At 42.3% G+C, this 25353-nt stretch overlaps 1 protein-coding gene across 2 annotated transcripts; it reads right to left on the bottom strand.

Moving 5' to 3' along the window:
* Nucleotides 1–74: 74 nt before the first annotated feature.
* On the bottom strand, nucleotides 75–3095 carry LOC123151587 (O-fucosyltransferase 23). 2 transcript variants are annotated; one of them, XM_044571271.1, is made up of 3 exons: nucleotides 2712–3095; nucleotides 2013–2062; nucleotides 75–1952 (listed from the first exon to the last, which is right to left on the bottom strand). In XM_044571271.1, exon 3 carries the CDS (start codon nucleotides 1754–1756, stop codon nucleotides 428–430), a length of 1329 nt encoding a protein of 442 aa, XP_044427206.1. In that variant the 5' UTR covers nucleotides 1757–1952; nucleotides 2013–2062; nucleotides 2712–3095; the 3' UTR covers nucleotides 75–427. The 2 variants fall into 2 exon arrangements, with proteins under 2 accessions (XP_044427206.1, XP_044427205.1); XM_044571270.1 differs by lacking the exon at nucleotides 2013–2062.
* Between the last annotated feature and the right edge of the window lie 22258 nt (nucleotides 3096–25353).

Genomic DNA, 25353 nt, shown 5'->3' with positions numbered 1-25353 from the left:
CACGAAAAAGCACATCCAAACAAGAATCTTTCTTAAGGAAATTACAAAGTGCTGCAGAATCGAGAGTTTTCATATGTTGGAACAACATAAGTGAAATAATGCACCTCATACACATGTTCATGTGAAAGTGGCATGCAGCGTCTAAGTTACTAATAATGTGAAGCAAGTTGCTCCCAATGAACCATATAAAATGTCACACAAGTCTAACTCTGCAAACTAAAAAAAAATACTGCTCAGGAAACAACTTTTGTACACACTCACAAAATACAGAGAGCTCTTGGCCAAACTCATTTCATTAGTGTGGCCGCCCAGATTCTAGCATGGAAAGTACCATCGACAAGCTCATTTCTAGACAGTATCCGGCTAAAAAATCACCTTCCTGTGTGCGATTGTGTTTCAGTCAGATGTTATGTGGGTCAACCAACTGTCAGTGGCAGGAGATGTTATTTGTTCCATAGCTTATGCGCTGAAGGCTTGTGTCCAACATATCTGTCATCCATCTCTGAGGCCCGCCGTCATCTCCAATAACATTGTATGCATATGACGACAGCCCAACATCCTCGCCACATGAGCTTTCCACCCCCAGCTTATACAGCCTTTCTGTTCTAGATAAAACTACGAGGTTGGAAAATGTTGAGAAGCTATTGCCAACAAACACATCTGCTCTCGCGCACACCTCAAAGTCGATGGCAGACTTTAGAAGGTAAGGCTGCCTCTCGTATATGTCAGTAACTCCGAGTTTCTTCTTCTCATAGGCAATCATACCCACTCTCCAGCCACTGGTGACAGAATCATCTTCTAGAAGGCTGTCGGCTACAGCAAGATAAACCACAACCGGCCGGCGTAGATCAGTGATCTGTGAGACCTTATGAATGATCTCTCCTTTGCTGCTGCAGATTTCCTTCAAGTTAGACCGCTTCTCCCACTTCTTGCAGTGGATCATCCAGTCCTTCTCTATTCTCATGTGAACAGCAATGTACTGCACAGGCAGATTTAACGAACCATCATCTATACTCTTCTTTTTATGGGAAATAGCAGCCTCGTGTCTTGCTTTTTCCCCTGCATCTTTAATCTTGGATATGACCTTGACTACTTCAGCTTCTATATCAGGAGCTAAGGCAAGGCAATCGAAGACCTTGGCATAGTTTTTCACTGGCCAATGGTCAGGCCACAGAAACGGATGTTTCCCAGTGACATGAATTACTTGATAGCCATCAGCTTCACCCGTTTTGGACTGTTGCAGCTGATCCAAGTCTCTCTCCACTGTCCACCTCCTACCACTTCCCTTTTGTAGTTTATAGGGCTCAGTATGATTCGAAACCTCGGAGTACCGAGCTAGCCTTGCAAACCCATGACAGCGTGCATTGAATTTGGTGAAGTCAAACACCTTGTCGAAAGGAATAGGCTGCAGCAAGTCAACCTCTTTGTAAAAAAGTGAAGCACTCAGACTTGGCATGAGCAGAGACCGATTCAGGAATTTGGCAGTCAAGCATGCCCTGGCAAATGCGATCTTCTGATTGTTCAATCCCCATATAATCTGTGGGACCTCAACAAACTTGTCTTTCCTAACTCCAGGAAACAGGTCAAGGGTTGATGGCTCATAAAAACTCTTCTCAGACAAATTAATGGCGAGAAAAGGGGAGACAATCGCTCTCAATACAATAAGACCAATCACTACTAGAAGGCATTTGCAAATGACAGGCCTCGTCGGCAAGCTAATGTGCTTGAGATGCTTAAGGTCTAGTAGGAAGTTCATTGATACAGTTCTTTGATTCCTTCCCGTCCCAAAAGGTCATTTATGATTTTATCACCCAATGGTGCAAGTTATCTCATTCCAACACCAGTGGCACATGATCAACATTTCCGCTTCATTTTGTTGCTGAAGTACAAACTGCGCTGCAACCTAATGGGTTCAATAACCAAACACGCTTGGATGTCTGCACCAGTTCTTCCTGGGAAACGAGTAAATTAGATTTCAAGCTCAGGGCATTCAGTTACTAGTATAAGCATACTTCTTGAACCCAGTAACAGTTTACTGTACGCTCCGCCAGAGAGGCTGCAACTGAAATGAAATGGAAAACAAAGACACAACTCAAGGTTATTATGCTGCCACACTTCACATGCAATTTCAAAATCTACCAAGTGACTACATACAACCTCTGTTGATTGTATTTGCTCATAGATGAACTGTCTTAAGAGCAAAGATTAACTAATTAACCATAGCTCGAAGGAAATCACCTAGAGTCATTTTACATCGGTTTACGGAATGCCAGATATGTCGGCGGCGACCACTAGTAAAGCAAGCATAAACAGCAAGGTTATACTCATACATGTTCAGTGTAATGAGTTTAACTATCCTAACACCACCTAAGCCAGCAGCTTTTGTACATCCAAGTCCAATTTATAAATTTCATCATTTCATATGGATGTCAGCATGCTAGCCTGACATACTGGAGCCATTCACTAAAACTAAAAATGAATGTAAACAAAATCATGCTCACTGGTCACTACTCACAAAAAATGAATCTTGACTTTTGCAGGAGAAAAAATACACCTGAGCAAATAACAAATGGCTTTGCAAAACATAGCAGCTCCAAGAGCGAGGGCAAGCAATCACTAGTCTGACTATAGATTTAGATCTGGCAGAACCTGCAGCAGCTATAGAAAGAAAAAAAAACAAGAACACAGAAGCTGAGCCGTGTCGTCCATACCTAATCTGAGCAGATCTTTCATAGGGAAAAGCTCCAACTGGCCGCCCTCGGCCGGGCCTCGCATGAACCCACTGCTTTGCCCCACCTCCACTCCCAAACTTCGCTGCAGCCGGCAAGGCACGGCTCCCCCTTCGCCGCCGCAGGCGCCCACCCCAGCCCTCTCTCCAAGGCCGCCGTTCCTCCCCCGGAAGGCCCGATCCAGCTCGAGCGAGTGGCTTGATCTGGTGCAGAGGGGTGGGTAGGAGGAGAAGGGAAGCGGCCGCTCGACGCTATTCCGGTCGCCGGAGGCAGATCACGGCGAGCTCACCACGGGGGAGGAGCGAAGAAAGAAATCTGGGAAGGGGAAAACGGGGAGCAGGTCGGTCAAGGGGGGAGAATGTGCACGAAGCGGTTCACGTGCGATAACTCCTGGCCCAGTTTGCCAGTGGAAGGAAATTCCCATTCCTTTATTTTATTCTTAATATACAGTATATTCTTAGGACCCATATACAGTGTATTCTTAGGACCCCAACAGCAGACGAACGTTCGCTGTGAGACATGACAACTGCAAACATTTTGTATCGCAATTTCTTCGAAAGCATGTGGCAATTCCTTCACAGACACATGACAACTTCTGGCAAGCCAAGGATTTTGTGTGAAAATTGTCGTGTTCGCTTGAAAGAACTGGCATGCTCCTAACAAATAAGTTGCCGTGAAAACGTTCGTTTTGTCATGCACCACCAGCGAGCGTTCGTTGAATAACATTATCCTATTCTTACTACTCCAGAAATTGGAGCAAATCAAATGATTAGAACTCCAAGGTGAATTTCAATCAACCATTGAAATGCTTTGTTTGGATTCCATCGGCAACAAGAGCAATTTATAAAGTAGTCCAATAATTTGTTGATTGGATATCATATGATGTCATTTGCAGTGGTGGCAGAGCTAGAACTTTATCGAAGCCTAGGCACACGACATGTGCAATTAACTTGACATCTCTCCGTCAATTGGGCCTACCTGCTGGCGTTGATGGACCATATTGGCTTTGGTTAGCGATGGCGGAACTGGATTTGTCGGTCTCTTGGCACTTTTCATCTTGCGTCATCCTTAATGGTTACCCAGGTATGCCTTTTGACCACATAAAGAGCCTCCGGTAAGGGTGTCCCCTATCGCCTCTGCTTTTCATCTTAGTCAATGATCTGCTGCACCACCTTATTCACCTCGCTGCAAACTTAGATGTCCTCAATGTACGTTATTCCGTGCAGACCACTACTTATTAAATGTATTCATAGTCGTAAAGACTTACAGATATCCTGATGATGTGATCGACATTATCACAATGATATAAAGTATTATCATTGTTCAGCTACCATGTGATTCAGCAGGCTGTTAAAGAAATTTGCATATGTTTGACATATGGAGTAGTAATGAGTAAACCACATCATTGCAGTTACCTAATTATTTGTTTACACAGACTTGTGCTGGTTTCCCAAGTGCTCATTACGACCGATGCCTTCCAAAACGTTATAGCAACTCCCTGGATCATCTTCTTTTCTCCTATGTATAGACATGGCTCAAATCTGCAAGGTCTGGCTAGCCTTTTGATTCTGCTATGTAAAATTATTATATACAATTATTTTACATGCTATAAAACAACATCTTTTTCTTTGATCAGTTTTAGTTACAGCAAAAAAATATGGTTGTTTCTTGATGGGGAAGATGCAAGAGAAGGATGAGGATGCGACATGCGACAGTGGCGGTGGCCTTCTTGGCCACCAGATCAAGATAACAACAATTGGGAGGCTAGAGTCACTAGTGTGCCTCCGATGGTGCTAGGCTGCTAGCTGCTACGATGCACAAGGTGTCGGCACATCACCACAAAATCCATGGGTATTTCACTCTTCTCCTTTCGGCGTGCCCCCAATTTGCAATGATTTGATTTGGTTCCTTGATCCCCTTTTCCTAGGTTTTGTGCATGCCACATTAATCCCCTTTTCTAGGGTTCGATTGGCAATGAATCATATAAGTCATTAAAAGCAACAAATTCTTCTATTCATTTCACGTCATAGTAATCATATATACCATTGGCATAAGAAGCCAAGGTTTCATTATCATTAAATTTGCATGAAAAGGAAAGGTGTGGAGCCTTCATCCTAGAGCAACAAGTATAATCATATCTCAAGCATAGTTTCCGAGCATACCAATGCAACATATGAATTTGATCCCATAAGAGTTTCTCTTTTTGTGTCAAGCAATAATCCCTAAAGTATTCACGTTGATCCAACGTTACTCCCACTATCAAGTTAAATGTGGTTTTCTCAGGATTATCAAAATAGTGCATAATATTTTTCACATAATGAGCATCAAGGGTTTTAGGAGGTCCCCCATCTTCATGAGTAGCAAGTAGAACTAATTTTTTTGCGTATTTCATGTTCCATATCCATAGCTAAAGATAGAGAACAAGTTAGAATAGAAAATAAAAACTACTTAGTGATAAAGCAAACAAGCACACACACACACACGAGAATATTCACCCCATACTATTGCTCCCCGGGAACGGCGCCAGAAAAGGTCTTGATAACCCACAAGTATAGGGGATCGTTTGTAGACTTCTTTGATAAATAAGAGTGTCGAACCCAACGAGGAGCTAAAGGTAGAACAAATATCCCCTCAAATTCTATCGACCACCGATACAACTCTATGCACACTTGATGTTTGCTTTACCTAAAACAAGTATGAAACTACTTTGCAAGAATAAAACTACGAGTACTTTGCCAGAATAAAACTACGAATAAATTGCAAGGTAATAAAAGTGGATAGCTTTTGTCAACAAGAAAGTCATTTGTCCCTAAACAATCGATAACAAGTACCGGTAATCATTCTTGCAATTCTATATGAGGGAGAGGCATGAGCTAACATAATTTCTCTACTTGGATCATATGCACTTATGATTGGACCCCTAGCAAGCATCCGCAACTACTAAAGATCATTAAGGTCGTGAAACCCAATCATAGCATTAATATCAAGTCCTCTTTATCTCATACGCAACAACTCACCTACTCGGGTTTAAGCTTCTGTCACTCTCGCAACCCACCATAAGAAAATCATGAACGTATTGCAACACCCTACAGCAGGGACCCCTCACGTTTGCACGAGATGGAGGGCACCGTAGGACAGCACCATAAATAAAATATACAATCATACCAACCAAGATCATGATTAACCCACATGACAAAACAGATCTGCTCAAACATCATAGGATAGCCAAATATCATTGGGAAATAATATATAGAGTTGAGCACCATGTTTAAGTAGAGATTACAGTGGGGGGAAGAGGTGTTACACCGCTGCATAGAGGAAGAGAGAGTTGGTGTTGACGGTAGCAAGATTGTTGATGTAGATCGCCGTCACGATCCTAGCCCCGGCGGCGCTCCGGCGCCACCGGGAGAGAGGAGGAGAGAGCCCCCCTCCATCTTATTCTTCCTTGCCCCCCCCCTAGATGGGAGGAGAGTTCCCTCTCTGGTCCATGGCCTCCATGGCAGCGGAGGGGCGGGAGCCCCTCCGAGATTGGATCTCCCTCTCTGTTCTCTTCTGTTTCGCGTTCCCCAGATCTGGCGGAAAACCGTTTCTTATATTTCCGGAGATCCGTTATTCCGATTGCGCTGAGATTTTAACATATTTTTTTCTGGATATAAGCTTCCTTGCGCACGAAGTAGAGCCCCAACTGACGTACGATGTGAGCACAACCCACCACCACGCGCCTGGAGCCTGGGGCGCGCCCTGGTGTCTCCTGGGCATTGTGGGCCTCCGTTTGCGTTGATTCCAAGTCCCAAAATCACATATATTCCAAAATAATTCTCCATAAATTTTTATCGCATTTGGACTTCATTTGATATTGATTTTCTGTGAAACAAAAAACATGCAAAAAACATGAACTGCCAGGCACTGGATCAATAGGTTGGTCCAATAAATCATATAAAAAGTTGCCAAAAATATGTGAAAGTTGTATAATATTGGCATGAAACAATCAAAAATTATAGATACGATGGAGACGTATCAATCATATGCCATTCCTTTTGCTTCGCGATATTTTACAAAATTCGAGGTGAGATATACGGTATCCACTTGAGTCATTCTCATGCTCATTATATCGGTCTCCTCGTTACCGGTTTTATTCCTCTTTCTCATTGACATGTTCCAGCATCCATGTGACTTAGTCACCTATGACTAGCTAGACGATGATGGATGCCGTCACACCGAGAGGGCCCTAAGAATATCTCTCGATCGTCAAAGGAACAAATCCAACTCTTGAGCTATCTAAGCCCATGTCACACTTTTGGATGAACCTAAAAGTTGTGGTTATGATCACCGTGTTACAAATGATGTTTGAGCAACCCCAAAGTCTATTGTCTACTATGAAGTGACTGTGATACTCTCATGGTCTAAGGAACTAAAGCATACATGAACTCTTTGTGTTATATCTATTAGACTTTTGGCGAGAACATCTCAGAGTATAACAAACAAGTTGGGTCAATTCAATATGATCGTTCTTCTAACATCATACTCTCAATGTTGTTTGGAATTATCGTTGCACTTAACCAAATACCCATGATCAGGAAAACATGATCATCATACAACACTTGAACTAGTCTCTTAGAGGCAAGACTAAGAATCAGGTTTTACCATTTATTATTCCACGTGCTTATGAGTTTTTCTCCGAATCATATTCAAGAATAATAGTACTTATAGCATAAAATATAAACTCTTAATCATAAACATGGAAACAAATAATACAAATATTATATCCTCTAGGGCATATTTCCAACATTAATATGCTTAGTGTAGAATCGATCTGATTGATATGTTTAGTGTAGTATCGATCTAATTGATATGTTTAGTGTAGAATTTGATGATATATGTGAATTGAAGTGTATGCTTTTTTGATAATTGCACATGACATGCTCATTTATCACAGTGTAGGGATTTGTTTTTAGATCCGTATGATATGCTTGCGAGTGTGTGTGTGTGTGTGTTTTTAGAAATGGCCTAAGAGGCTAGCTCTGAGTTGTGGCATCGAGGCTGATGAAGTAGTCTATGCTGGAGTATGCCTTACATGAACGGGCTCCATCTCCACCTGTGCGTACATAGCGGACACAGACAGTTGCATTGTCTTAATCTCAGTGGAGTGGAAGACTTCCTAGTTGGCAAGAATCTCCAGGTTGGACAGGCCGTCATAGTCACTATCATGAATACCAGACACTATGACTTGACGATGATGATCATTATCAACACATTTGAAAGAATGTGTGTGTGGATGGGCCTTTGAAGTTGGTATCAAGTTTTAAGTAAACTGGTTATTATATACTAGCAAACAGGCCCGTGCGTTGCAACGGAAGAAGAAATTTTTTTCATAATCTCCAATGTCCATCACCACAATTTGCTGCATCACCGAGATACACTATCACTCTCGTTTTCGTGAAATCGCCAACAATTTTTGAAAATCATGAACATTTTTATAAACTCATTAACATATCTGAAATCGTTAACACTTCTCAAATTTGTGGCCATTTTTATAGATTTTTGAACATTTTCTATAGTCATGAACATTTATTGGAGTCATGAACATTTTATGCTATTTGCAAACGATTTTTCTAAAAATTGTGAATAGGCGAACATTTCTAGATTTGACGAACATTTTTTGCGAGATTGGTGGAACAAAATTTGAAATTCACGATTATTTTTTGATTAACAAACATATTTTGAAATGCAAGATGATTTTTTGAATCAGTGAACATTTTATGAATTAATGAACTATTTGGTAAGTCACGAACAATGTTTGAATTTTTAGGATATTTTTCAATTCATGAATATTTTTTGAATTGGTGCAATTTTATTCAACTTCATTAACAATTTTTAATACACAAACTTTTTTGAAAAATCCTGTGCATTTTTTGATTTCCCAAATTTTTGTGTTCAAAATTGCGAACATCTTTTGAATATGACCATTTTTCTAAATCACGAACATTTTCTGAATTCACAAACATTTATGAATTATTAAATATTTTGCTTCATAATTCTTTTTTTATTTTTCTGAATTTTTTGAATTCTCAAATTATTTGAAGTAGAAAAAACCAAAGACGAAAAAGGAAAACGATGTTCTAAAAATAGGCTGCCCGCATGGGCCGGCCTAGGCGGGGATTCCCCTGTGTGAAACATTTTTTTTTATCATTTTGTGACATCGGTCATAATATTTTGCAACTTTGATGGCAATTTCGATGACGGACCACTAAAAGCAATAGCCCCTGTATTACTAGGTATAGATTAGTTTGCTTGCAGTGCATATTGACAATGACTGATCATTAGCCTGAACTATTTGTGAGATCGATGATTGTTGGATATCTTATCTACATAATTTCTTTGGTTTTAGAAAACTATTGCTGGCGTGCATGTCACATGGAACGCCGCTAGGTGGAAAATAATAGTGCTGGCGTGGGACACGTGGCATGCAAGAAGCACCTAAATTACTGCTGATGTGGGCACTAACGTCGCAACTATTTTTTAACAGTGACATCATATTCGTGGCGCTGGGCTCCCACACCGGCAAGGTCATTTTTGCAAAGCTAGCACCAAGCTTTTTTTGCACTAGTGCAATGTTGATACTATGCTTTAGTGTGATAATAGATATGCAATGTTTGATAGATGATACCATTGTTGATACTATCTTGTCTGTAAGATATGAGGCAATGCAGCTGGACAGTGCAATCATCATTGACCAGTCAAAGTGGTATGATAGGCTAGTGATAATAGACAATACTGAGAGGAAAAGACCAACGACATGTCAGAGATGATGGTTATTGGCCGATAAGTGTTTACTGACACTGTAGTAGTGATTCATGTATGTATCGATTCTCCTATTGTATCATCTTTCTACTTGTGAAATTACTACTGATAAAGGAGGCTCTTTTCCAGGGTCACTTTATTTTTAAATGAACAACTAAAAATTCCAGCATTGTAAAAGACAATCAGAAAACTCCCTCATTAGACAAAATATATAGATACCAGCAATGCATCCATGCATGTTTTAAGGTGTGTATTGTCTGAATATCATATAGGCTATAACGTGTCTAGGTCTCGCATACATACTACATATAAAATGAAATAAAAATATGAGTTTAACTAATTAAGCATGCACATTTATGTGTCAATACATGGCAAAATCATCCGTGTTTTTCATAGAGCATACTAAATTATGTCCCAGCCATTGGAACAGGGACATGCAAATAAATATTAACTGAAATCTAACACATCGAGCCAAACATTGACAATCAATATGAAGTCAACAGGTTGTAAAATTCAACCATGTAAACCAACTAATCATAAAGAAATAAACGCATAAGATTTGTTTTATGTGGGTGGCATACAATTATGTTTGGTCCTTTGGACGACCAAGAAAAAACAATTGTACGATAATTATTCATTTACAAGTAGCCCACATAGGTTACAAGGTGCACATGTTGATGACTTAATTAGCTCAGAACGTCACACTTTGTGTCGTGTTCCAAGTGAACTGCATCATTGAGAAAAAAAAGATTGGCTGCTCGGTGTGGCCACTTTTGCAAGGCTATCCACCGACCCTTCTACTATGAGGTTTACCTTATTCTTAAAAGAAATGGCTAAAAATTCCATCATCCGACAAAAACAATCACAAAACTCCCTCATTAGACCGAATGTATAGATACGAGCAATGCATCCATGCACGTGTTTAGGTTATGTATTAGGTGAAACATCATATAAGTTATGATGTGTCTAGGTCTCATATACTACATATTATAAAATATAATATGAAAACGAGTCCAGCTAATGAAGCATGCACATGTATGTGTCAATATACAAGGCAAAATCATTCGTGTTTCCAACAAAATGAGTCCAGCTATTGAAACTGCAGGGACATGCACATAAATATTAGTAACTACAACCAAACACATTGAGGCGCCAAACATTGGTAAACAATATGAAGTCGCCTGGATGTAAAATTCAAGACAGAGTTAGAAAAAATACTCTATAAAAAATGCATACAATTTTGGGGTCGTTAATTTTGGCAACCAAGGAAACACAACTAAAGATAATTGCGGGCACATGTTGACGACTCAATTAAACTAGATAGGAAGAAACACATGTTGTAATTAAACTTGGACATGAAAAAACCATGACGGAAACCGCTCACTCTTCCACGGCAAAGCTGGCATCGACTCACACAACAATGGGGTGAACGTCTTGTCTCTAATGTTGTACACGCAAGAGTCACCAAGAGGTGCCTCCAGCTGCTTCCACTGGTAGAGTTTGTTGAGAAAGTAGATATAGTATCCTCGAACCCCATGACCGGCGGACAAAGACTTGGAGCACGGTCTGCTAACAAAGTGCGCCTGGCAAAGTAGGCTGCCATCCAACTTCCACCGGCCCTGGCCCAAGTCTGCTTCCCAGACCTCGAACCGGAAAGTTCTTCTACCATCCGCATCCAGGGAGGAGGGCGTCCTCATCCATGGGCGGCAGAGCCATCGCTTCACCATCACCAACTTGCCACCGGAAAACCGTCTTGGAACTCTTGGTGGTGGAGGTTTTGCCATGGGTGCTTTATCATGAGTTCGGTATTGTATACTTGAGTTTGAAGCCTTTTTGGTGGCCATTGCTGAGGTAAAGGGTCTCGAGGAAATGGCCCCTGGAGAGGGCGTAGATTTTCCCTTGAAACATGGCAATGTCGACGGCATTGTGACGCTGCGCCCGTAGGATGAACGAGTTGCTCTCGCCGGCCGGTCGGCAACTGGACACGATGACATCCCGTCCGATCAGGACGGCGACGACGAAGGAGTCGTCGTCCGATGCCGAGGAGGAGGACACCACGACCTTCCCTATAGCTTTCATGGGGGGCTTGGTTTGGTCGTGCTGGGAGTGGAGGATGCGCCTGAGCTTCTTGTGCACTAGTGCAGAACCGGGCAATAGCACCGGTTCGTAAGGCCCTTTAGTGCTGGTTCGGTAACCGGCACTAAAGTGTGGGCACTAAAGGTCCCTCCTTTGGTACCGGTTCAGCATGAATCGGTGCTAAAGGGCAACCACGTGGCACGAGCCAGCTCCGGGGGCAGGGAGCCCTTTAGTACCGGTTGGTGATACCAACCGGTATTAAAAGGTTGGGGGGTTTTGGGTTTATGATTTCTTTTTCATTTAATTTTGTGTTTTTCATTTAATTCTTTTTCGTTTGCTGGTATTTTACGATGCTACATATTGTACACGTTATGCATATATATAAATAGAATTTCTAGTAGAACCGATCATATATATATATATATATATATATATATATATATATATATATATATATATATATATATATATATACATACATACATACATACATACATCATCGAATGTCTCACAACCACCATTAATTCACACATATATACACACATGTATATATGTATACAATTAGGTAGCTACATACAATTCCTCCTAATTGGTGCATTCGGAGCCAGTGGCATTAGCCTAATTGGTGCCTTCGGAGCACGATAACAATTGGAAATGGTTCATGGAGGCGGTTGAAGGAAATATGCCCTAGAGGCAATAATAAAGTTATTATTTATTTCCTTATTTCATGATAAATGTTTATTATTCATGCTAGAATTGTATTAACCAGAAACATAATACATGTGTGAATACATAGACAAACAGAGTGTCACTAGTACGCCTCTACTTGACTAGCTCGTTGATCAAAGATGGTTAAGTTTCCTAACCATAGACATGAGTTGTCATTTGATTAACGGAATCACATCATTAGGAGAATGATGTGATTGACTTGACCCATTCCGTTAGCTTATCACTTGATCATTTAGTTTGTTGCTATTGAAGGAAATATGCCCTAGAGGCAATAATAAAGTTATTATTTATTTCCTTATATCATGATAAATGTTTATTATTCATGCTATAATTGTATTAACCGGAAACATAATACATGTGTGAATACATAGACAAAAACAGAGAGTCACTAGTATGCCTCTACTTGACTAGCTCGTTAATCAAAGATGGTTATGTTTCCTAACCATAGACATGAGTTCTCATTTGATTAACGGGATCACATCATTAGGAGAATAATGTGATTGACTTGACCCATTCCGTTGGCTTAGCACTTGATCGTTTAGTTTGTTGCTATTGCTTTCTTCATAACTTATACATGTTCCTATGACTATGAGATTACGCAACTCCCGTTTACCGGAGAAACACTTTGTGTGCTACCAAACGTCACAACATAACTGGGTGATTATAAAGGTGCTCTACAGGTGTCTCCGAAGGTACTTGTTGGGTTGGCGTATTTCGAGATTAGGATTTGTCACTCCGATTGTTGGAGAGATATCTCTGGGCCCTCTCGGTAATGCACATCACTCAAGCCTTGCAAGCATTGCAACTTATAAGTTAGTTGCAGGATGATGTATTACGGAACGAGTAAAGAGACTTGCCGGTAACGAGATTGAACTAGGTATTGAGATACCGGCGATCGAATCTTGGGCAAGTAACATACCGATGACAAAGGGAACAACGTATGTTGTTATGCGGTCTGACCGATAAAGATCTTCTTAGAATATGTAGGAGCCAATATGAGCATCCAGGTTCCGCTATTGGTTATTGACCGGAGAAGTGTCTCGGTTATGTCTACATAGTTCTCGAACCCGTAGGGTCCGCACGCTTAAAGTTCGGTGACGATCGTAATTAGGGTTTTTGTGTTTTGATGTACTGAAGGTTGTTCGGAGTCCCGGATGTGATCACAGACATGACGAGGAGTCTCGAAATGGTCGAGACATAAAGATTGATATATTGGAAGCCTATATTTGGATATCGGAAACATTCCGGGTGAAATCGGGATTTTACCGGAGTACCGGGGGGTTACTGGACCCCTCCCCCGGGGGGTTATTGGGCCTACATGGGCCATAAGGGAGAAGAGGAGGGCCGGCCAGGGCAGGCCGCGCGCCCCCTCCCCCCTAGTCCGAATAGGACAAGGAAGGGGGGGCGCCCCCCTTTTCTCTTTCTCCCTTCCTCCTTCCTTTTCCAACAAGGCAAGAGTGGGGAGTCCTACTCCCGGTTGGTGTAGGACTCCTCCAGGCGCACCCATAGGGCCGGCCGCACCTCCCCCTCTCCCTCCTTTATATACTGAGGCAAGGGGCACCCCATGACACACAAGTTGATCCTCGTGATCGTTCCTTAGCCGTGTGCGGTGCCCCCTTCCACCATATTCCACCTCGGTCATATCGTAGCGGTGCTTAGGCGAAGCCCTGCGTCGGTAGAACATCATCACCGTCATCACGCCATCATGCTGACGAAACTCTCCCTCAACGTTTTGCTGGATCGGAACTCGAGGGACGTCACCGAGTTGAACGTGTGCAGAACTCGGAGGTGCCGTACATTCGGTACTTGGATCGGTCAGATCAGGAAGGCGTACGACTACTTCCTCTACGTTGTGTCAACACTTCTGTTGCCGGTCTACGAGGGTACGTAGACAACACTCTCCCCTCTTGTTGCTATGCATCACCATGATCTTGCGTGTGCGTAGGAATTTTTTGAAATTACTACATTCCCCAATAGTGGTATCGGAGCCAGGTTTTATGCGTTGATGTAATATGCACGAGTAGAACACAAGTGAGTTGTGGGCGATATAAGTCATACTGCTTACCAGCATGTCATACTTTGGTTCGGCGGTATTTTTGGATGAAGCGGCCCGGACCGACATTACGCGTACGCTTACGCGAGACTGGTTCTACCGACGTGCTTTGCACATAGGTGGCTGGCGGGTGTCAGTTTCTCCAACTTTAGTTGAACCAAGTGTGGCTACGCCCGGTCCTTGCGAAGGTTAAAACAACATCAACTTAACAAACTATCGTTATGGTTTTGATGCGTAGGTAAGAACGGTTCTTGCTAAGCCCGTAGCAGCCACGTAAAACTTGCAACAACAAAGTAGAGGACGTCTAACTTGTTTTTGCAGGGCATGTTGTGATGTGATATGGTCAAGACATGATGCTAAATTTTATTGTATGAGATGATCATGTTTTGTAACCGAGTTATCGGCAACTGGCAGGAGCCATATGGTTGTCGCTTTATTGTATGCAATACAATTGCGCTGTAATGCTTTACTTTATCACTAAGCGGTAGCAATAGTCGTGGAAGCATAAGATTGGCAAGACGACAACGATGCTACGATGGTGATCAAGGTGTCGCGCCGGTGAAGATGGTGATCATGAAGGTGCTTCGGAGATGGAGATCACAAGCACAAGATGATGGTGGCCATATCATATCACTTATATTGATTGCATTTGATGTTTATCTTTTATGCATCTTATCTTGCTTTGATTGACGGTAGCATTATAAGATGATCCCTCACTAAATTATCAAAGTATAAGTGTTCTCCCTGAGTATGCACCGTTGCGAAAGTTCTTCGTGCTAAGACACCACGTGATGACCGGGTGTGATAGGCTCTACGTTCAAATACAATGGGTGCAAAACAGTTGCACATGCGGAATACTCAGGTTTAACTTGACGAGCCTAGTATATAACAGATATGGCCTCGGAACACGGAGACCGAAAAGTCGAGCGTGAATCATATAGTAGATATGATCAACATATTGATGTTCACCATTGATACTACTCCATCTCACGTGATGATCGGACATGGTTTAGTTGATTTGGATCACGTGATCACTTAGAGGATTAGAGGGATATCTTTCTAAGTGGGAGTTCTTAAGTAATATGATTAATTGAACTTAAATTTATCATGAACTTAGTACCTGATAGTATCTTGCTTGTCTATGTTTGATTGTAGATAGATGGCTCGTGCTGTTGTTCCGTTGAATTTTAATGCGTTCCTTGAGAAAGCAAAGTTGAAAGATGATGGTAGCAATTACACGGACTGGATACGTAACTTGAGGATTATCCTCATTGTTGCACAGAAGAATTACGTCCTGGAAGCACCGCTAAGTGCCAAGCCTGCTGCAGGAGCGACACCAGATGTTATGAACGTCTTGCAGAGCAAAGCTGATGACTACTCGATAGTTCAATGTGCCATGCTTTACGGCTTAGAACCGGGTCTTCAACGACGTTTTAAACGTCATGGAGCATATGAGATGTTCCAGGAGTTGAAGTTAATATTTCAAGCAAATGCCCGGATTGAGAGATATGAAGTCTCCAATAAGTTCTATAGCTGCAATATGGAGGAGAATAGTTCTGTCAGTGAACATATACTCAAAATATCTGGGTATCATAATCACTTGACTCAACTGGGGGTTAATCTTCCTGTTGATAGTGTCATTGACAGAGTTCTTCAATCACTACCACCAAGCTACAAAAGCTTCATGATGAACTATAATATGCAAGGGATGAATAAAACAATTCCTGAGCTCTTCGCGATGCTAAAAGCTGCGGAGGTAGAAATCAAGAAGGAGCATCAAGTGTTGATGGTCAATAAGACCACCAGTTTCAAGAAAAAGGGCAAAGGAAAGAAGAAAGGGAACTTCAAGAAGAACAACAAACAAGTTGCTGCTCAGGAGAAGAAACCCAAGTCTGGACCTAAGCCTGAGACTGAGTGCTTCTACTGCAAGCAGACTGGTCACTAGAAGCGGAACTGCCCCAAGTATTTGGCGGATAAGAATGATAGCAAAGTGAACAAAGGTATATGTGATATACATGTTATTGATGTGTACCTTACTAATGCTCGCAGTAGCACCTGGGTATTTGATACTGGTTCTGTTGCTAACATTTGTAACTTGAAACAGGGGTTACGGATTAAGCGAGGATTGACTAAGGACGAGGTGACGATGCGCGTGGGAAATGATTCCAAAGTCGATGTGATCGCGGTCAGCACGCTACCTCTACATCTACCTTCGGGATTAGTATTAGACCTAAATAATTGTTATTTGGTGCCAGCGTTGAGCATGAACATTATATCTGGATCTTGTTTGATGCGAGACGGTTATTCATTTAAATTAGAGAATAATGGTTGTTCTATTTATATGAGTAATATCTTTTATGGTCATGCACCCTTGAAGAGTGGTCTATTTTTGATGAATCTCGATAGTAGTGATACACATATTCATAATGTTGAAATCAAAAGATGCAGAGTTGATAATGATAGTGCAACTTATTTGTGGCACTGCCGTTTAGGTCATATCGGTGTAATGCGCATGAAGAAACTCCATACCGATGGACTTTTGGAACTACTTGATTATGAATCACTTGGTACTTGCGAACCGTGCCTCGTGGGTAAGATGACTAAAACGTCGTTCTCCGGTACTATGGAGAGAGCAACGTATTTGTTGGAAATCATACATACAGATGTATGTGGTCCAATGAATGTTGAGGCTCGTGGCGGATATCGTTATTTTCTCACGTTCACAGATGATTTAAGCAAATATGGGTATATCTACTTAATGAAACATAAGTCTGAAACATTTGAAAAGTTCAAAGAATTTCAGAGTGAAGTTGAAAATCATCGTAACAAGAAAATAAAGTTTCTACGATCTGATCGTGGAGGAGAATACTTGAGTTACGAGTTTGGTCTACATTTGAAACAATGCGGAATAGTTTCACAACTCACGCCACCCAGAACACCACAGCGTAATGGTGTGTCCGAACGTCGTAATCGTACTTTATTAGATATGGTGCGATCTATGATGTCTCTTACTGATTTACCTTATCGTTTTGGGGTTATGCTTTAGAGACGACTGCATTCACGTTAAACAGGACACCATCGAAATCCGTTGAGACGACGCCTTATGAACTGTGGTTTGGCAAGAAACCAAAGTTGTCGTTTCTGAAAGTTTGGGGCTGCGATGCTTATGTGAAAAAGCTTCAACCTGATAAGCTCGAACCCAAATCGGAGAAATGTGTCTTCATAGGATACCCAAAGGAGACTGTTGGGTACACCTTCTATCATAGATCCGAAGGCAAAACTTTTGTTGCTAAATTCGGAGTTTTTCTAGAGAAGGAGTTTCTCTCGAAAGAAGTGAGTGGGAGAAAAGTAGAACTTGATGAGGTAACTGTACCTGCTCACTTATTGGAAAGTAGTACATCACAGAAACCGGTTTCTGTGACACCTACACCAATTAGTGATGAAGCTAATGATAATGATCATGAAACTTCAGATCAAGTTACTACCGAACCTCGTAGATCAACCAGAGTAAGATCCGCACTAGAGTGGTACGGTAATCCTGTTCTGGAAGTCATGCTACTAGATCATGATGAACCTATGAACTATGAAGAAGCGATGGTGAGCCTAGATTCCGCAAAAATGGCTAGAAGCCATGAAATCTGAGATGGGATCCATGTATGTGAACAAAGTGTGGACTTTGGTTGACTTGCCCGTTGATCGGCAAGCAATTGAGAATAAATGGATCTTCAAGAAGAAGACTGACACCGACGGTAATGTTACTGTCTACAAAGCTCGTCTTATTGCAAAAGGTTTTCGACAAGTTCAAGGGATTGACTACGATGAGACCTTCTCACCCGTAGCGATGCCTAAGTCTGTCCGAATCATGTTAGCAATTGCCGCATTTTATGATTATGAAATTTGGCAAATGGATGTCAAAATTGCATTCTTGAATGGATTTCTGGAAAAGAGTTGTATATGATGCAACCAGAAGGTTTTGTCGATCCAAAGGGAGCTAACAAAGTGTGCAAGCTCCAGCGATCCATTTATGGACTGGTGCAAGCCTCTCGGAGTTGGAATAAACGCTTTGATAGTGTGATCAAAGCATTTGGTTTTGTACAGACTTTTGGAGAAGCCTGTATTTACAAGAAAGTGAGTGGAAGCTCTGTAGTATTTCTGATATTATATGTGGATGACATATTATTGATTGGAAATGATATAGAATTTCTGGATAGCATAAAGGGATACTTGAATAAGAGTTTTTCAATGAAAGACCTCGGTGAAGCTGCTTACATATTGGGCATTAAGATCTATAGAGATAGATCAAGACGCTTAATTGGACTTTCACAAAGCACATACCTTGACAAGGTTTTGAAGAAGTTCAAAATGGATCAAGCAAAGAAAGGGTTCTTGCCTGTGTTACAAGGTGTGAAGTTGAGTAAGACTCAATGTCCGACCACCGCAGAAGATAGAGAGAAAATGAAAGATGTTCCCTATGCTTCAGCCATAGGCTCTATCATGTATGCAATGCTGTGTACCAGACCTGATGTGTGCCTTGCTATAAGTCTAGCAGGGAGGTACCAAAGTAATCCAGGAGTGGATCACTGGACAGCGGTCAAGAACATCCTGAAATACCTAAAAAGGACTAAGGATATGTTTCTCGTATATGGAGGTGACAAAGAGCTCATCGTAAATGGTTATGTTGATGCAAGCTTTGACACTGATCCGGACGATTCTAAATCGCAAACCGGATACGTGTTTTTACTGAACGGTGGAGCTGTCAGTTGGTGCAGTTCTAAACAAAGCGTCGTGGCGGGATCTACATGTGAAGCGGAGTACATAGCTGCTTCGGAAGCAGCAAATGAAGGAGTCTGGATGAAGGAGTTCATATCCGATCTAGGTGTCATACCTAGTGCATCGGGTCCAATGAAAATCTTTTGTGACAATACTGGTGCAATTGCCTTGGCGAAGGAATCCAGATTTCACAAGAGAACCAAACACATCAAGAGACGCTTCAATTCCATTCGGGATTTAGTCCAAGTGGGAGACATAGAAATTTGCAAGATACATACGGATCTGAATGTTGCAGACCCGCTGACTAAGCCTCTTCCACGAGCAAAACATGATCAGCACCAAGGCTCCATGGGTGTTAGAATCATTACTGTGTAATCTAGATTATTGACTCTAGTGCAAGTGGGAGACTGAAGGAAATATGCCCTAGAGGCAATAATAAAGTTATTATTTATTTCCTTATATCATGATAAATGTTTATTATTCATGCTAGAATTGTATTAACCAGAAACATAATACATGTGTGAATACATAGACAAAACAGAGAGTCACTAGTATGCCTCTACTTGACTAGCTCGTTAATCAAAGATGGTTATGTTTCCTAACCATAGACATGAGTTGTCATTTGATTAACGGGATCACATCATTAGGAGAATGATGTGATTGACTTGACCCATTCCGTTAGCTTAGCACTTGATCATTTAGTTTGTTGCTATTGCTTTCTTCATAACTTATACATGTTCCTATGACTATGAGATTATGCAACTCCCGTTTATCGGAGAAACACTTTGTGTGCTACCAAACGTCACAACGTAACTGGGTGATTATAAAGGTGCTCTACAGGTGTCTCCGAAGGTACTTGTTGGGTTGGCGTATTTCGAGATTAGGATTTGTCACTCCGATTGTTGGAGAGGTATCTCTGGGCCCTCTCGGTAATGCACATCACTCAAGCCTTGCAAGCATTGCAACTAATAAGTTAGTTGCAGGATGATGTATTACGGAACGAGTAAAGAGACTTGTCGGTAATGAGATTGAACTAGGTATTGAGATACCGACGATCGAATCTCGGGCAAGTAACATACAGATGACAAAGGGAACAACGTATGTTGTTATGCGGTCTAACCGATAAAGATCTTCATAGAATATGTAGGAGCCAATATGAGCATCTAGGTTCCGCTATTGGTTATTGACTGGAGAAGTGTCTCGGTCATGTCTACATAGTTCTCGAACCCGTAGGGTCCGCACGCTTAAAGTTTGGTGACGATCGTAATTAGGGTTTTTGTGTTTTGATGTATCGAAGGTTGTTCGGAGTCCCGGATGTGACCACGGACATGACGAGGTGTCTCGAAATGGTCGAGACATAAAGATTGATATATTGGAAGCCTATATTTGGATATCGGAAACGTTCCGGGTGAAATCGGGATTTTACCGGAGTACCGGGGCGTTACCGGAACCCCCCGGAGGTTATTGGGCCTACATGGGCCATAAGGGCCAGAGAAGAGGAGGGCCGGCCAGGGCAGGCCGCGCTCCCCTCCCCCCTAGTATGAATAGGACAAGGAAGGGGGGGGCGCCCCCTTTCCTCTTTCTCCTTTCCTCCTTCCTTTTCCAACAAGGCAAGAGGGGGGAGTCCTACTCCCGGTTGGAGTAGGACTCCTCCAGGCGCACCCATAGGGCCGGCCGCACCTCCCCCTCTCCCTCCTTTATATACTGAGGCAAGGGGGCACCCCATGACACACAAGTTGATCCTCGTGATCGTTCCTTAGCCGTGTGCGGTGCCCCCTTCCACCATATTCCACCTCAGTCATATTGTAGCGGTGCTTAGGTGAAGCCCTGCATCGGTAGAACATCATCACCGTCATCACGCCGTCGTGCTGACGAAACTCTCCCTCAATGTTTTGCTGGATCGGAACTCGAGGTACGTCACCGAGTTGAACGTGTGCAGAACTCGGAGGTGCCGTACGTTCGGTACTTGGATCGGTCGGATCGGGAAGACGTACGACTACTTCCTCTATGTTGTGTCAACACTTCTGTTGCCGGTCTACGAGGGTACGTAGACAACACTATCCCCTCTCGTTGCTATGCATCACCATGATCTTGCGTGTGCGTAGGAATTCTTTTGAAATTACTATGTTCCCCAACAGCTATTGCTTTCTTCATGACTTATACATGTTCCTATGACTATGAGATTATGAAACTCCCGTTTACCGGAGGAACACTTTATGTGCTACCAAACGTCACAACGTAACTAGGTGATTATAAAGGTGCTCTATAGGTGTCTCCGAAGGTACTTGTTGGGTTGGCGTATTTCGAGATTAGGATTTGTCACTCTGGTTGTCGGAGAGGTATCTTTGGGCCCACTCGGTAATGCACATCACTATAAGCCTTGCAAGCATTGCAACTAATGAGTTAGTTGCGGGATGATGTATTATGGAACGAGTAGAGAGACTTGCCGGTAACGAGATTGAACTAGGTATTGAGATACCGATGATCGAATCTCGGGCAAGTAACATACCGATGACAAAGGGAACAACGTATGTTGTTATGCGGTCTGACCGATAAAGATCTTCGTAGAATATGTAGGAGCCAATATGGGCATCCAGGTCCCGCTATTCGTTATTGACCAAAGAGGTGTCTCGGTCATGTCTACATAGTTCTCGAACCCGTAGGGTCCACACGCTTGACGTTCATTGACGATATAGTACTATATGAGTTATGTATGTTGATGACTGAATCTTGTTCAGAGTCCGGGATGAGATCACGGACATGACGAGGAACTCCGGAATGTTCCCGAGATAAAGTTTGATATATGGGATAATAGTGTTTGGTCACCGGAAGGGTTCCGGAAATCACCGAAAGGGGTTCGGATGTTTCCCGTAATGTTTGGGTATGAGAACACTTTATTTGGGCCAAAGGGGAAAGCCCACAAGGTTTTTCGAAAGCGCAAAAGGAAGTTTTGCAGAGTCCAGGGGCCAGACGCCAGGGTCCCTGGCATCTGGGTCCAGATGCCGGGAAACCTGGCATCTGGCCCTGGAGTCCGAGAAGGACTCTTGCCTTTCGGGTGAAACCGACTTTGTGGAGGCTTTTACTCCAAGTTTCGACCCCAAGGCTCAACATATAAATAGAGGGGTAGGGCTAGCACCCAAGACACATCAAGAAACACCAAGACGTGTGCCGGCAACCCCGTCCCCTCTAGTTTATCCTCCATCATAGTTTTCGTAGTGCTTAGGCGAAGCCCTATGGAGATTGTTCTTCACCAACACCGTCACCACGCCGTCGTTCTGTCGGAACTCATCTACTACTTCGCCCCTCTTGCTGGATCGAGAAGGCGAGGACGTCACCGAGCCGAACGTGTGCAGAACTCGAAGGTGCCGTGCTTTCGGTGCTTGGATTGGTCGGATCGTGAAGACGTACGACTACATCAACCGCGTTGATATAACACTTCCGCTTATGGTCTACGAGGGTACGTAGACAACACTCTCCCCTCTTGTTGCTATGCATCACCATGATCTTGCGTGTGCGTAGGAATTTTTTGAAATTACTACGTTCCCCAATAGTGGTATCCGAGCCAGGTTTTATGCGTTGATGTAATATGCACGAGTAGAACACAAGTGAGTTGTGGGCGATATAAGTCATACTGCTTACCAGCTTGTCATACTTTGGTTCGGCGGTATTGTTGGATGAAGCGGCCCGGACCGACATTACGCGTACGCTTACGCGAGACTGGTTCTACCGACGTGCTTTGCACATAGGTGGCTGGCGGGTGTCAGTTTCTCCAACTTTAGTTGAACCAAGTGTGGCTACGCCCGGTCCTTGCGAAGGTTAAAACAACATCAACTTAACAAACTATCATTATGGTTTTGATGCGTAGGTAAGAACGGTTCTTGCTAAGCCCGTAGCAGCCACGTAAAACTTGCAACAACAAAGTAGAGGACGTCTAACTTGTTTTTGCAGGGCATGTTGTGATGTGATATGGTCAAGACATGATGCTAAATTTTATTGTATGAGATGATCATGTTTTGTAACCGAGTTATCGGCAACTGGCAGGAGCCATATGGTTGTCGCTTTATTGTATGCAATGCAATCGCCCTGTAGTGCTTTACTTTAGCACTAAGCGGTAGCGATAGTCGTAGAAGCATAAGATTGGCGAGACGAAAACGATGCTACGATGGAGATCAAGGTGTCGCGCCGGTGACGATGGTGATCATGACGGTGCTTTGGAGATGGAGATCACAAGCACAAGATGATGATGGCCATATCATATCACTTATATTGATTGCATGTGATGTTTATCTTTTATGCATCTTATCTTGCTTTGATTGACGGTAGCATTATAAGATGATCTCTCACTAAAATTCAAGATAAAAGTGTTCTCCCTGAGTATGCACCGTTGCCAAAGTTCGTCGTGCCCAGACACCACGTGATGATCGGGTGTGATAAGCTCTACGTCCATCTACAACGGGTGCAAGCCAGTTTTGCACACGCAGAATACTCATGTTAATCTTGACGAGCCTAGCATATGCAGATATGGCCTCGGAACACTAGAGACCGAAAGGTCGAGCGTGAATCATATAGTAGATATGATCAACATAATGATGTTCACCATTGAAAACTACTCCATTTCACGTGATGATTGGTTATGGTTTAGTTGATATGGATCACGTGATCACTTAGATGATTAGAGGGATGTCTATCTAAGTGGTAGTTCTTAAGTAATATGATTAATTGAACTTTAATTTATCATGAACTTAGTCCTGGTAGTATTAGCATATCTATGTTGTAGATCAATAGCTCGCGTTTAGCTCCCCTGTTTTATTTTTGATATGTTCCTAGAGAAAACTAAGTTGAAAGATGTTAGTAGCAATGATGCGGATTGGATCCGTGATCTGAGGTTTATCCTCATTGCTGCACAGAAGAATTATGTCTTTGATGCACCGCTAGGTGACAAACCTATTGTAGGAGCAGATGCAGATGTTATGAACATTTGGCTAGCTCAATATGATGACTACTTGATAGTTTAGTGCACCATGCTTAAACGGCTTAGAATCGAGACTTCAAAGATGTTTTGAACGTCATGGACCATATGAGATGTTCCAGGAGTTGAAGTTAATATTTCAAGCAAATAGCCGAGTTGAGAGATATGAAATCTCCAACAAGTTCTATAGCTAAAAGATGGAGGAGAATAGCTCAAGCAGTGAGCATGTGCTCAGATTGTCTGGGTACTATAATCGCTTGAATCAAGTGGGAGTTAATCTTCCATATAAAATAGTGATTGACATAACTCTCTAGTCACCATCGCCAAGTTAGTAGAACTTCGTGATGAACTATGATATGCAAGGGATAAGGGAAACGATTCCCAAGCTCTTCGTAATGCTGAAATCGACGAAGGTAGAAATCAAGAAAAATATCAAGTCTTGATGGTAGACAAGACCACTAGTTTCAAGAAAAGGGCAAAGGGAAGAAGGGGAACTTCAAGAAGAACGGCAAGCAAGTTGCTGCTCAAGTGAAGAAGCCCAAGTCTGGTCCTAAGCCTGAGACTAAGTGCTTCTACTGCAAAGGGACTGGTCACTGGAAGCGGAACTGCCCCAAGTATTTGGCGGATAAGAAGGATGGAAAAGTGAACAAAGGTATATTAGATATACAGATTATTGATGTGTATTTTACTAGTGTTCGTAGCAACCCCTCGGTACTTGATACTGGTTCGGTTGCTAAGAGTAGTAACTCGAAACGGGAGTTGCAAAATGAACAGAGACTAGTTAAGGGTGAAGTGACGATGTGTGTTGGAAGTGGTTCCAAGATTGATATGATCATCATCGCACACTCCCTATACTTTCGGGATTAGTGTTGAACCTAAATAAGTGTTATATGGTGTTGCGTTGAGCATGAATACGATTTGATCATATTTATTACAATACGGTTATTCATTTAAGTAAGAGAATAAATTGTTGTTCTGTTTACATGAATAAAACCTTATATGGTTACACACCCAATGAAAATGGTTCGTTGGATCTCGATCGTAGTGATACACATATTCATAATATTGAAACCAAAAGATGCAAAGTTAATAATGATAGTGCAACTTATTTGTGGCACTTCTGTTTAGGTCATATTGGTGTAAAGCACATGAAGAAACTCCATGTTGATGGACTTTTGTAATCACTTGATTATTAATCACTTGATGCTTGCGAACCATGCCTCATG

This window comes from Triticum aestivum, chromosome 7A (assembly GCF_018294505.1).
Source record: "Triticum aestivum cultivar Chinese Spring chromosome 7A, IWGSC CS RefSeq v2.1, whole genome shotgun sequence".
Classification (NCBI taxonomy): Eukaryota; Viridiplantae; Streptophyta; class Magnoliopsida; order Poales; family Poaceae; genus Triticum; species Triticum aestivum.
The sequence above is the reverse complement of the archived record's forward strand: the minus strand, read 5'-3'. Positions and strand labels throughout refer to the sequence as shown.

Excerpts from the sequence above, each read along its gene's own strand:
- LOC123151587 (XM_044571271.1), bottom strand. The coding sequence starts at position 1,756 with ATGAACTTCCTACTAGACCTTAAGCATCTCAAGCACATTAGCTTGCCG.